The sequence below is a fragment of the Chelonia mydas genome, chromosome 1 (assembly GCF_015237465.2).
Source record: "Chelonia mydas isolate rCheMyd1 chromosome 1, rCheMyd1.pri.v2, whole genome shotgun sequence".
NCBI lineage: Eukaryota > Metazoa > Chordata > Testudines > Cheloniidae > Chelonia > Chelonia mydas.
This window is the reverse complement of record NC_057849.1, coordinates 2,588,050-2,601,733: the sequence shown is the minus strand read 5'-3', so window position 1 is coordinate 2,601,733 and position 13,684 is coordinate 2,588,050. Positions and strand designations below refer to the sequence as shown.

Sequence of the window (13,684 nt, the reverse complement as noted above, 5' to 3'; positions counted from 1 at the left end):
TGTTTTTCTAACTGTGAAGCTGAGCCAGAGGGGAATCCTCTGTGTTTCACATCTTTTTATTACCCTGTAAAGTTACATTTCATCCTGATTTTGCAGGTGTGATTCTTTTACTTTTTGGTTTCCAAAGAAAGTTCTTCTTTTAAGAACCTGATTGATTTTCAGTGTCCTGAGGACAAAGGGTCTGGTCTGTGCTCACATTGCTAACCAATTGGTTGGTATATTACTCTCAAGCCTCCCCAGGAAATGAGGGTGAAGAGGCTTGGGGGGACATTTTGGGGGGATAAGGATTCCAAGTGACCCATCCCTGAATTTTTGTATAAATCACTTATTGGTGTAGGAATACTGTCCAAGGACTAGGAAAGGAATCTGTGCCTTGGGGAAGTTTTTAACCTAAGCTGGTAGAATATAAGCTTAGGAGGTCTTTCATGCAGGTCCCCACATCTGTACCCCAGAGTTCAGAGTGTGTGGAGGGGAACCCTGACAGTGTAGCCAGCCAGCCCCCTTGACTTTGAACGACCTTAAATTGTGTTTGATGAAAGCATCTTCCAGAAATTCTTCCAGGTCTAGATCCACAAAGGAATTCATGTAAATACTGAATTTAGGCTCCACGGCCATTTTCAAACCCCGGCTCATCTGCTGTCCAACCGTGTAGGAGCCTAAGATTCCACCAGTAGCCTGCACAAAGTAACCTGAAAGCTGACGCTGCTTCACAGCTAACGAGCTGCTCAGAGTCTTTGCTCAGGCTTCAATTCTGGTGGGTTTCTCCAACGAGACGTTCCTCCCACCTATCTGCCTCACAAACCTGCTCTGTCAGGGGTTCTCTGACCATGCCTCCTGGATGGGGCTTTGCAGGTCATGAATGTATGTGTGCATGTCTCTGTGTATGTGTGTACACATTGTTCCATGTGTGTCCATGTACATCCATGCATATGTGTGTGTGTGTGTGTGTGTGCATGTGGATCCATGTTTGTGGGTGTGCGCTCATGGATCCATGTGTGTGCGCATGTCGGACCATGTACATGTGTTTTCATTTGCGTCTGTTTGTCTGCATCCCCAGAAAGTAGGGAGGAGGGGTTTTGATTCATTAGGAACTGGGGAAAGGGGGAAGGCTATACAGGAAGGCTGGGCTCTACCAAAATGAAAATGGAACCAGATTGCTGGCACTTGAAATTAAGAGGGTCATAGAGCAGTTTTTAAACTAAGTGATGCAGGAAACCTGAGAGGTGCAGAGGAGCATGTGTTTCAGACAGAGACATCCCTGAGGGGAGGATCTATTAATGGAGATTCTCTAGGTCCTAGTGAGGAGGAGAGGAAGGAAGATGGTAAAATACAGGTAGGATCTGATGACAAAGAGTCCCATTCAATTACATACTGTAAGGGCAGACAGCTAAAAAGTGACATTTTTTACAGTGCTTATCCATGTCAGCAGGGTCTGAAGGAATGCTTCCCTGACAGCTAGCTGGGAGGAGGAAGAGACCCTGGGTGTGTTTATGTAAATGCAGTTTGCTCCTGCTTTGCTTAGATTTGCTAGCTAGTCAGCAGATGGAGAGGGTGTTTTGCTCATTGTAATCAACTTAGCTGATATTGGTTCACAAATTATGTTAGTACTGAATTCAGGGATAGTGAAATATGGTAACCAATGGGTAATTGTTGTGGGAACACAGAAAAGCAGGACTGTGCTTAATCTGTTCCAAAGCGAGGGTGTTCATGGTTAGCAGAAAGGACTTTTTAAGCAGAGGGGCTCCACTGTTAGAGCTCTGTGAGAGTAAGAAGCTTAGGGGCAGGCATTCTGGTCAGAAAATTGCAGGGTCTCCCCAGGGGCATTACCTAGACTGGTTTGACTTGTTTTCTCAACTGTTCAAAGAATAGAGCTAAATAGGCTCTGAGTATTGCCTCTCAGAGGGGCCTCAGAGTGGTGTGTAAATTTCCAAGGTTACTGGGTAGAGGCTCAAGTCGGTTCTGTGTTGGATAGAGGGAAAGGAACACCTAGATATTGAACCCGGCCGTGGTTGCTGCTGGCTCCACCTGGCAGAAGGGTTATATATACAAATGCTAGAAATCTAAATAATAAGACGGTTCAACTCGGGTGCCTTACATTCAAGGAGGATATCGATAGAATCGGCATGACAAAAACTTGGTGGAATGAGGATGATCAGTGGTACACGGTGATACCAGGGTACAAAATATATTGGAAGGACAGAAGAGGTCATGCTGGTGGAGATGTGGCATTATATGTGAAAGAAAGGATAGAATCTAATGCAGTACAATTTGGAAATTAACCAAACTGGACCACAGAATCTCTCTGGCTAGTAATTTGATACTCGAATAATAAGAATATAGCAGTAGGGATATATCACCGACCACTTCGCCAGGATGGTGATAGTGACTGTGAAATGCTCAGGGAGATTTGAGAGGCTGTTAAAATAATTTTTAAAAAAAACCACAAAACCCTTAATAATAATGGGGGATTTCAACTATCCCCATATTGACTGGGCACAAGTCACCTGAGGATGGGATGCAGAAATAAAGTATCTTGACACCTCAAATGACTGCTTCTTGGAGCAGCTAATCAGGGAACCCACAACGGGAGAGTCAATTACTGAATTAGTCCTATGTGGAGCACAGGATCTGGTCCAAGAGGTGAATATAGCTGAAGCACTTGGTAATAAGGACCATAATCTAATTCAATTTAACATCCCTGTGGTGGGGAAAACACCACAGCAGCCAAACACTGTACTATTTAATTTCACAAAGAGGAATGACACTAAAATGAAGAAGTTAGATAAAAAAGAAATTGAAAAGAACAGGACAAAAAGTGAAATCCTGCAAGCTGCATGGAAACTACTTAATAGAGTGTAGGCTCCTTTTACTAGACTGGCCTCTGAACTTTATTGGGAGTGTACCAGCTGGGAAGATCCTGTCTGATGCCTTGGGGAAAGAGTGACACTCTCCCTCTTCCAGGAATCTTAGAATCACAGGAAGTGCAGAGGGAGCACGTGGTGGGCTCCCTTTTTAGAAGAAGAGGGAGATTGCTTGTGTGGAGCTCTGTCCATACGTGGAGCTGCTGCTAGGAAGCCAAGAGAGGCTGCTAAGAGCCCGCTGGGGATCTGATCGAGCGGGGAGCCTCAGAGGCTGCTGGTGGCTTCCCTGGAGCCAGGGCAGAGACTGTCGCTGTGCCTGGAGCCGAATGAGGCGGGCCTGCAGTGGAGGAACTGTGAGTAACCCCCACCCTTGTTGGGAAAGCGCGGGCAAGGGAAGGGGCACCGCAGAGAGGCTGAGTCTGAGGTGAGGCAGCTTGATCTTCCCACCAAATTAGGACACAGAGCGGCTAACATTTGGTGGGGCCAGCTCCAATCGTCAGAGGGGTTAAGCAGCTTGTTGCCATGGCTGGACTGATACACAGATCCAACAGAGCGCTGTTTCAAGGTGCAGATCTCCAAGGACGCCCATGCAAGCAAATATCTAGGACTCTGCAATCCAGAGTATACACTCCAGGGTGGGGTACATGGAGGCAGTGTAAATGCCATTTAAGTAAGTTTCATGTATCACTATATCCCATGTTTGTTAATTGATTTTATTCAACTGATTTTATTCATAAACTCCTGGCAAATGAAGTTTAAGGGTATAATTAGGAAGGTTAAAAAAAGAATTTGAAGAACAGCTAGCCAAAGACTCAGAAAGTAATAGCAAAAAAAGTTGCGAGGAGAAGGGACTTCTAGGATGAACCATCCTGGGCACTCTAAGAAGAATTCTGTGCTGAGTAAAGTACTTGCTCAGAAGGAGAAACAGAGTCATCCTCTGGGCCAGGCAGGACAGATTGGAAATGTTAAAGTAGGCTGAAGACAGTTATTCCTCCTTGGAGAGGGAAGATCCTTGATGAACGCTGCTGGGTACCAGGAAACACCAATGGATCTCGAGCCCTTCTAGACCATATATCTGGAGCAAGCCAAACTAATAGGCTCCAGCCAGCCAATTTACTGACTAATGCCATCAAAGGAAGAGTGCTGGTGAGTCTTCTAATCTCACGTGTGAAGTCTGTGGGGTTGCATTCTCAGAATAGAACTGCAGAGGTACACTGGGATGAGGAAGAGGTTCCTTGGGTGAAGGTAACATTTGAAGAGAATGGAAATGAGCTGTGGGTGACAAGGAGGGAGAAGTGAGTACAAGTTACTTTTCCTCTAAAGATGTGGCGGGAGACTGCCTGTTCCAGTTCAAGCCTCACTCCAAGGGCTGGTTCCTGCACAGGGAGCTAACTTAGGGTGCTGCCAGAAAAGCGTCAAGGAGTCTTTTCTAAGGATGAGGTGATCAATTTCAATGACTGTGTCAAAGGTGTCCGTGACAGACCAAAGAGAGCCATTGAAGTTGCTCTCAGTAAAACTAAAAATGCAGCCCAAAGTAGGAAAAGGACTTGTGATCGCAAGTCCAGTGGGGCTCTCATAAGCTGTGGTAAGCAGGTACCAGTTTGAAACCATAGATGCTGGGTCATAATAAAATACAAGGGAAGTGGGAGTCAAATGCCCACATTGTGGTCACTCACAATAATCCTGCACTGCCAGTTTACACTATCCAGCCTGAATGTGGAGGTCCTGAGAGAGTGGTCCATGGGGACCAGCTAAAACATTGGACCTTTAGTCCAGCCAGGGCTCACAGGAGACGCAGAGCATCATGTCCGGAGGAGACTGAAACCAATGGGGCAAATGCAAACCCTGATGAAAATAGACTGATCCCTCAAATTGACCTGGTGTTACCTGGGGACAAGGGAACAGAAAATATGGGTAATGAACCACCAGTCTTAAGAAAGTCCCAGAGAACTACTAAGGGTGTCCTGATCATTTAACTTAGAGATGATCATGTGATTGGTTCTATGTAGTCTTTAGTGAATATTATGTATAGTATCAAGAATTGGACAGGGGGTTTTAAGTATGATAAATGTTCTTTTATTCATTGCAAATGTATTTTTTTAATATATAAATGTTGATAATATGGGGCCCAGATATGCTGGTGTGAACGTTCTGGCTGTGGCAGAATTATAGTAAGGAGGGATGTAAATTACTGGCCGCTCACTAAAATTCAGTGAGGATTTTTGGTTGGCCCTTTCCTAGTCCCAAAAGGAAGGGGAAGGGTCCAAACCAGTCCCCAGAGTCAGTGAGGAGAGGCCAACATTAGCTGTCAGCCTGATTGACAGGGCAGGCAGACCAGGGAGGAAGTCTGGAGGTCACGAGGTTCCCGTCGTCTGTGTGAGCTGGGCCTGCCTGGGACAGAGCGGGGTTGAGCTAAGGAGACAGCAGGGGCCTGGGCAGAGCTGAGCAGAGACAGGCCGGCCAGAACCAGAACCAGAACCAGAGAAGTAGCCCAGGGAGTTGAGCTGGGCGCAGAGCTGCAGCAGCCCGAAGCAGAGGGGCCAGAGAAGCAGCCCAGGGAGCTGGAGGCCGAGCAGCAGCAGCGCTGGGGCTGGGGCTGGGGCTGGGTGCAGTGTACAGTTGGAGAGAGCAAGGAAGACCCTGGGCAGAGGGACCAGCGCAGGGAAATACCCCTAGTCAAGAGGCCTTGCAGGCCAGAATTGGAGGGGAATCGTAACTCTGTTGGGTGAGGATGATGCTGTGGAGAGGGGCCCTACCACCTAAAGCCTGAGACATATGGCCACTGACAGAGCAAGTGTCTGACCCACAGCACCTCTGCAGCACAGCCAGGGCCTGGGCAAGAGGCCTGGGACATGGGAGGGACAGACTGTGAACTGCCCTGACGCTCCAGAGACGGCTGGTTTTGGTGTTCCTGTAGAAGAAGAAGGGGTTCTATGTTTTTCTTTATCCTTTCCATATTTCCTTTTTTTTTTTTCAGTTGGTGTTCATTTTTGAAAATATGGTTGGCTTCATTGTGAGGGCTGAGAATGATCCTTGCAGGCAGGAGGATCCCCAGCCGGCCTTGCACCAATCCCTGAAACGCAGGGGGAAGTCACAGAAGTTGCGAGTCCACCCGTAGACCAGGATGTTCTGCCTCCCGGTTATCCTCCACTCCTCCAAAACAGCCCTCATGGCCCAGACAATGAGATAGAAGTCTCCCCAGTGCTGGAGAGGGAGCTTCACCTTATGCTTGAAACCACAGGTGTCCACCAGAAAATGGTGAAGCTCATCCCACAGCACAGTGGGGGACAGGGTTGCGGACCCATGATCATCATCTCGCTGGGCCCCTGTTACCACCCTGTGGCCCATGGAGATGGGCAAAGAGGGGGCAGACCACTGGTGCGGCGATTGTACCTGTGGCTCTGTGCAACCCGTCTCTGTGCCCGGAAAGGGATAGGGAGGGAAGAAAGCAGCTCCCAAAGAGTCAGGGAAGGGAGACAAAAAAAACGCCCCCTGAGGTTAGTCCAAGGACAGGGGAAATGACACAACCCCTGGGTGGCAGCAGTATAGAAGATGAAGGGAAAGAAATGAGGAATGTGACAGGGGCAGGAGTGGGGCTGGGGCCAGGAACGGGATTAGGAGCAGGGGCAGAAGTTTGACTGGGAAGCCCAGCAGCAAAGCCAAAGGGATGCGACACCTCTTGACTGGGTCCAGGGGCTGAGGGGATGGTAACAGGAGGGGAGACCTCAATGACTCTGGGCCCAGAGACCACATGGAACTCTACAACCAAGGTGTGAGACATGATGGCATCTGTGATGGGGCCCTGAACTGGGAGGGAAGACGGCCACCCCTCCTCTGAAGGGGGCGCACCCATGGGCTCGCGGCACAGCTGCTTGGCACAGGTCATCACCACAAGGGTCTTGGCGGCAGATGGATGAATTCATGTCTGCCCCAAGTTTGAGAGCAGGGACAGCAGCCCGGGGTAGGGGATAGAGAAGAGGAGGGGATGGTGTGACCAAGCCACCGCCCAGGTTGAGACCTCACTCACAGTTTCTCCCATCATTTGGGAAAGGGGCAAGATGTAACACCAGTGGTAAGGGGGAATGGAGGGAGTTGGGGAAGGGGAAAGGCCAACCTGTCCTCCTGGCTAGGACGGGTGCAGGGCAGTGGGGCACCCCCTCCCCCACCAATGACAGGGGATGTGGGGAGGCTGACCGAGGCAGGGAAGTGGGGCACTATGGAAAAGGGACACAAGTGTTTAGGGAGGGGCCATGGGTGCATGAAGCAAGGGGTCCAAGCAATGGGGGGAGCAATGGAAGGTAAGGGAAAAAGAGGGGCAAATTAAAAATTTGTGGGAGCAGGGCAGAAAAACCATAGGGAAAAGCTCTGGAAGATGGGGTGGGGCAGACAAACTATCCAACCCAGGAGAGCTATGGTGTGGGAGGCAAGCTTACAACACTCCAGGGCCAGCCAGGGAAGGACCCAGGAATGGTTGTGGGGTCCTTGCTTCTCTCCAGAGGGCAGGCCAGCAGGGTGCCCCAAGCAGCAGCAGCAGCATCCAGCCAGCAGGGCAGCCAAATAAAACTGGCCGGTTGCAATAGTGAGGTGGAGGGGGCTCCCTCCGAGCCAGAGGGGGAAGGACAATGGCTAATCCCCGACAAGGAATCTTAAGAGGGGTGCTGGTGTGAGTAATGTGGAATCTGAACACAAAATGAAAGATTTGATGGCAAAGCGGGCAAGGGGCAAATGTGTTACAAGCTCTGAAGGAATGTTGGACCTTGTGGCTCAGGAGCGTTTCTTAACCATATGTAAAGATGATGTGAAACAGTGTCGAGGGGAGAGAAAGATGAAAACTGTGGATGTGATGTGTATCGGAGCAGTCACCCTGCTCCGGCTCAGCCAGGGTTAAAAGCCAGCCCTTGGCGAGGGCTGGGGCTGAGGAGCCAATCAGAAAAGGCTGAGTGGCAGCCAATGAGGGCCAGGCTGGGCCCTATAAAAAGGCTGCAGGGCCGGAAGGCAGGAGTCTCTCTCCAGCCTTGGAGGGAGACGGGCCTAGCTTGGCAACTCCCCACGCTGAGGCCTTGGATAAAGCCCCAAGCAGGTACTGGGGCTGCAGAGGTGTAGTGCGGGGATAGGAAGAGGCAGCTGGTCCAACCCCCTTGCCAATCATGAGTGGCCTTTACGCACTGCAGTTTGTCCCAGTGAATGGGTGCTGGATGACAACTGGCATCTGAGGCCAGGTGGGTGTAGAGGGTTCAGGTTTCCCCTGGGAGCGGAGACCCAATGAGTGGGGGTATTGCAGTGGGCAGAACCCCAGGGTAAGGGGCACCAGGGTCCGGGAGGGACATGGGGGCCTGAGGCAGGTGAGATGCTGGCCAGCAGGAGGATCTCCGAAGCTAGAGTTGAGCTAATTCCCTGGACAACCGGCAGGAGGCGCCGCGCCGGTGAGTCTTCATTTCGTTACAGGATGGCTTCTCTCTCTGATGATTTTGAGCAAACAGAGGCATCTAGTCTGAATAAACTACAGACACAGGGGTTTAAACATGGTGGGAAAGAGGGTTCCATTTTACCTCATTCCTCTCATTCACAACCCAAATCTCCTGTAAAAACAGATGAGTCCAGAAGGTGCAACCATTATTATTCTTCTGATCACCTGAGGAATAAACACCCTGTGCTGGGAGGAAGCAGGTAGTCCTTGGGAATGCTTTCACCTGAGCACAGAAGTCCCTCGGATGCCTGTCACTTATAACACTGGGTTTGTGAAATTAGCCTCTGAACATCTAGGCATGAAGCACATCAAGGCTGTCGGCATCAACGGCAGGGAACAACTTGGGTGCGAAGACACAGGGACAGAAATTTCTGTAGGTAGCAGGGGTATAGTGCAAGAAGGTGACACGCTGCCAGAACAGATTTCTGAGCTTTTATTATCAGTAGGATACACAATCCTTATGCCTTTGGCTACAGTGCACATAGAAACTGGTAGTTTTGAAGCTGTATTATCAGTGAGGGTAGCAGACCATAAGCCTACTGATATGCTAATTGGCAACGATTTCTTCTGTGTAGCTCAGGCTGCGAAAGTGTCCTCCCGCAGAAAGAAAGAGTGTTCCGCTGGGACCCTAACGGAAAAGCAAAAATTGTCAGGAACGGCTGAAGGAATGAAAGAGAGTCTCCTTGGTTCCTCTGCACCAAAAGTACAGGCACAAGATGGAGTCCTGTGTCACATGAGCTGATCACATGCCTCTGCATGTTTCAGTGAGTCACAGGAGGGACCATAAATTGTATTCTAGCCAGAATGTCCCCAGGTAAGTCCATCAGGTGGGGATAAGTTTCTTCCATGGCACATGGTGTTCATTGTTGGGCCATCCACTTGAATAGTCCATTCACATTGTGCTGGACACTCTGGACGTAAACTGCCTTGTGGGATTTACCACAGGAGCAAACACATAGTCAATATTCGTAACTGCAAATAAAAATACGAGACGTGCATACAAATAAGAAAATCATATTCAGCAAACTGTAGCTTTTATATTGACACCTCACATGACCTATTGTTACAAGATTTGTTGCAAATATATAAGAATGGTGATATTTAATGAGGAAATGTTATTTCCTCCTTGACATAACACAAGAACTAAGCGTCATCCAATCAAAGGAATAGGCAGCAGGTTTAAAACAAACAAAAGGAAGTAGTTCTCACAGCTTGAGCTGTGAGAAATATCTGCCATAGGATGTTGTGAAGGCCCAAACTATGACCTGGTTCCAGTAAGAACTAGAGAAGTCCATCAAGGGCTATTGCCTAGGATGGGCAGGGTTTTTGTCCCTAGCCGCTGTTTGCCACAAGCTGGTTGTGGGTGACAGAGCATGAATCACATGGGGATTGCCATGTTCTGTTCATTCCCTCTGAAGCACCTGGCGCTGGGCACTGTTGGAAGACAGACTTCTGGGCTACATGGACCATTGGTTTTACCCAGTGTGGCCATTCTGATCTTCTCCTTTAGACCCCAGATGTATCTGCCCCCTGCTGTAACCCACTACACCCCACTCCCCTCCCAGAGCTGAGATACATCCCAGGAGTCCTGATGGGGTCTCTCTCTCCACAGAGGTAGAAGCAAAGTAAGAATAAACATTAAAATTTTAACGCTAACCAGTGTCCCTTAAGTGACTTCCCACAAGATGTGAGAACATGTTACTATTAGAGGTGAATAGGTCCACTATTTATTTATTTATTTATTTTCCAGATATATATTGTCACAAATATAAAGGGAAGGGTAAACCCCTTTAAAATCCCTCCTGGCCAGAGGATAAACCCTCTCACCTGTAAAGGGTTAAGAAGCTAGGATAACCTCGCTGGCACCAGAGGAAAATGACCAATGAGGAGACCAGATACTTTCAAAAGCTGGGGGGAGGGAGAAACAAAGGGTCTGGGTCTGTCTGGGTGATGCTTTTGCCGGGGACAGAACAGGAATGGAGTCGTAGAACTTGGTAAGTAATCTAGCCAGATCTGCGTTTGATTCTGATTTCTTTAAATGGCTGAGAAAATAAGCTTTGCTGAATGGAATGGATATTCCTGTTTTTGTGTCTTTTTGTAACTTAAGGTTTTGCCTAGAGGGATTCCCTATGTTTTGAATGTAATTACCCTGTAAGGTATTTACTGTCCTGATTTTACAGAGGTGATTCTTTTTCCTTTTTCTTCTATTAACATTCTTCTTGTAAGAAACTGAATGCTTTTTCATTGTTCTTAAAATCGAAGGGTTTGGGTCTGTGGTCACCTACACAAATTGGTGAGGATTTTTATCAAACCTTCCCCAGGAAGCGGAGTGCAAGGTTTTGGTGAGGATTTTTTGGGGAAAGACATTTCCAAACAACTCTTTCCCAGTAACCGGTTAAACGTTTGGTGGTGGCAGCGAAAGTCCAAGGGCAAAGGGTAAAATAGTTTGTACCTTGGGGAAGTTTTAACCTAAGCTGGTAAAAGTAAGCTTTGGAGGTTTTCATTCAGGTCCCTACATCTGTACCCTAGAGTTCAGAGTGGGGAAGGAACCTTGACATATATATATATAATGAGGTGGAAAATGTTCCAGCAACTGGCAAGGGGAGGGGAAGAGAGGACCAAGTGAGAGGGGTAGGGCATTGGAGAGAAGACACACAGCAGGGGTGGAGCCTTGACAGAACAGATGGGGCAAGATTGTCATTTCAGGAGTCCAACCACCAGCAACTGGAAAGGTGGCAACCCAGTGAATTGCACATAGACTGATTCCCCAGTTTATCATGCTGACACAGCAAAGTGAGGACAGGAAAGGGTTTAATGTCTCTTGACTGTCCAGAGTAGCAGCTGTGTTAGTCTATATCTGCAAAAAGAAAAGGAGGACTTGTGGCACCTTAGAGACGAACAAATTTATTTGAGCATAAGCATTTGTGAGCTACAGCTCACTTCATCGGATGCATTCAATAAATGATTCAGGGAAGAGGGCCCAGCACCGTGCACCAGCCAGCTCTGCACGGACCTCAGTCTGAGAAAACATTTAGGTCCCTTTAGGAGTAAAGAGCCAGAGCAGCCTGCCCCGGATTTGTTTGGTCCTCACCCCATAGATGATGGGGTGGAGCAAGGGGGGCACCAGGAGCTCCACATTGGCAATGAGAACAAGGAAGTGCAGTGGCACATTATGGCCAAACCGGTGCGTGAGAGAGGAGAAGAAACCTGGCATGTAGAAAGCTAAGATGGCACAAAGGTGAGAGATGCAGGTTCCAAATGTTTTGAGCTGAGCATCCTTTGTGGGGAGGCGGAAGATGGCCCGGAGGATCTGAGTATAGGACACAGTGATGAAAAACACGTCCATTCCAATCTCAGAGAAAAGATCAAACAGGCCGTAGTAACTACTGATGCGGATGTCAGCACAGGCCAGGTTCACCACAGCTATGTGCTCACAATAGGTGTGAGGGATGATGTTGGTTCTGCAATATGGCCAACGCCTCGCCAGGAGGGGGTAGGGTAATGCGAATATTCCACTGCGGAGCAGCGCGGCCAGTCCGATCTTGGCCACAACAGAGTTTGTCAGGATGCTGGAATGTCTCAGGGGATGGCAGATGGCCACATAGCGATCAAAAGCCATGGCCACGAGGATTCCAGACTCCATTGCTGAGAAGCAGAGAAGGACGTACATCTGGGTGAGGCAGGCACTGAAACTGATCTCCCTGGTATTGAACCAGAAGATATTCAGCATTTTGGGCAGTGTGGATGTGGACATGACCAGGTCAGTGATGGCCAGCATGCAGAGGAAATAGTACATGGGCCCATGGAGGCTTTGCTCCGTCTTTACAATGAACAGGATGGTGAAGTTCCCCAAGACAGCTATGGTGTACATTGTGCAGAAGGGGATGGAGATCCAGATGTGGGCTGCCTCCAAGCCAGGAATGCCAAGCAGGATGAAGGTGGAGGGGTTGGTGAAGTTGGTTGTGTTGGAATCTGACATGTAATAGGGGAGAAGGTGTCCAACTCTGAGGCGGAAGGCTGTTTCCTGCATGTACCGTACGTTCCCCTGACTTTCTGTGTGTGCCCAGGATGCCTGGATGGAGAGAGAATGTTAATCTGAGATATTACATGCACTACTGGAGGCAGTTCTCATGGGTGAAGCAGATTGTTCTCTCTTCACTCACTGAAAAATGACATTTGAATTATTCAGAGAAAACAACTATGAACAATGACCATATTAAAGTCAATTCCACATTTAATGGGGCTCCCTGTGTTAATAAGTCTGACACTTAGTGGTGGGGGAACCTTAGGAGGCACCAGCAGGAAACACAAGTGTGGATACTGGTTATCCATCATTATTCCTTAATGCAATGAGAGCCAGCTTAGGGACTCCATGCTGTAGGAGTTCCCCATTCATCAAGTTGCTTGGTATGTGAGAGTGGAAAAAAACAAACTTTTGTAAGACATATGCCAGGAGAAACATCCCAATTAGAACATACCTCAGGGAAAAGACCTGGGCGCCATTGACAGCAGCTCAAGAGAAACACCTGCTGACAGGCTCTGAGAATGGGGGAGGCTGCCATATGATCAAAAAGTCATGGCTACGCCCCCTGATACCTGACACCATGCAGAAGAGTCTGGGACTCTTTCGTTTACAGAAGAGACAAAGAAGGTAACAAATGAGAGAGGAGAGGAAAAAAAAATGATACTGATTTACGTTCCAATGGACAAAGAGAGAACAGTTCCCAACCAGTACTATCTAGAGACACTGAGTGCTCCAAGAGGACTAATTCCCCGAAGCTGAAGAAAACTGTCAGCAAAATTGACTGGAGGAAAAAATTATACAGAAAAATATGAATGACAATTGGTCATTCTTTTGCGGAAAAAATCATGATTCCACAGTCAACAAAGTGAACAACTTTGGGTAAAAATCCAGTTCAGTGGCAAAGGGAAGGCAGCAATTAGGGGAAAAAGAAAATTGATCAATTATGAAAATTGATAAGGGACGTTAAAGACATCAGGGAAAACTCCAAGTTTGGCAGGGCTAAGGATAACAAAAAAGGAGATTATTAAGTATGTTAACAACAAGAGAAAAATGCTATGGCAAGCACAGAAAAATGTTATGGCAATTCCTGTGTTAAATGTCAAGTATTATAAAATAAAGGGAAAGTGTTTTCTATAAAAGATTTGACAAGGTTAAGAAACAATGGAAAAGCTGGTCTGGGATTAGTTTGTTTTTTTTAAAAAAAGTCTAGATATGTAATACCAGTCAACAACAGGGTTTATACAAAACAGATCTTGTCAAATAAACCTGATTTCATCATTTTTGGAGAGTACACATTTGTGGATCAAGGGAACACATGTGGTGGATAAAGGG

General features: G+C 47.8%; 1 protein-coding gene across 1 annotated transcript; it reads right to left on the bottom strand.

Moving 5' to 3' along the window:
• Positions 1–11,359: 11,359 nt before the first annotated feature.
• Positions 11,360–12,307, bottom strand: LOC119565146 (olfactory receptor 52E2-like). Its single transcript, XM_037889579.1, has one exon. It carries the CDS (start codon positions 12,305–12,307, stop codon positions 11,360–11,362), a length of 948 nt encoding a protein of 315 aa, XP_037745507.1.
• Between the last annotated feature and the right edge of the window lie 1,377 nt (positions 12,308–13,684).

Bases quoted from the DNA above. Each gene is read 5' to 3' on its own strand.
- LOC119565146 (XM_037889579.1), bottom strand. From the start codon at position 12,307: ATGTCAGATTCCAACACAACCAACTTCACCAACCCCTCCACCTTCATC.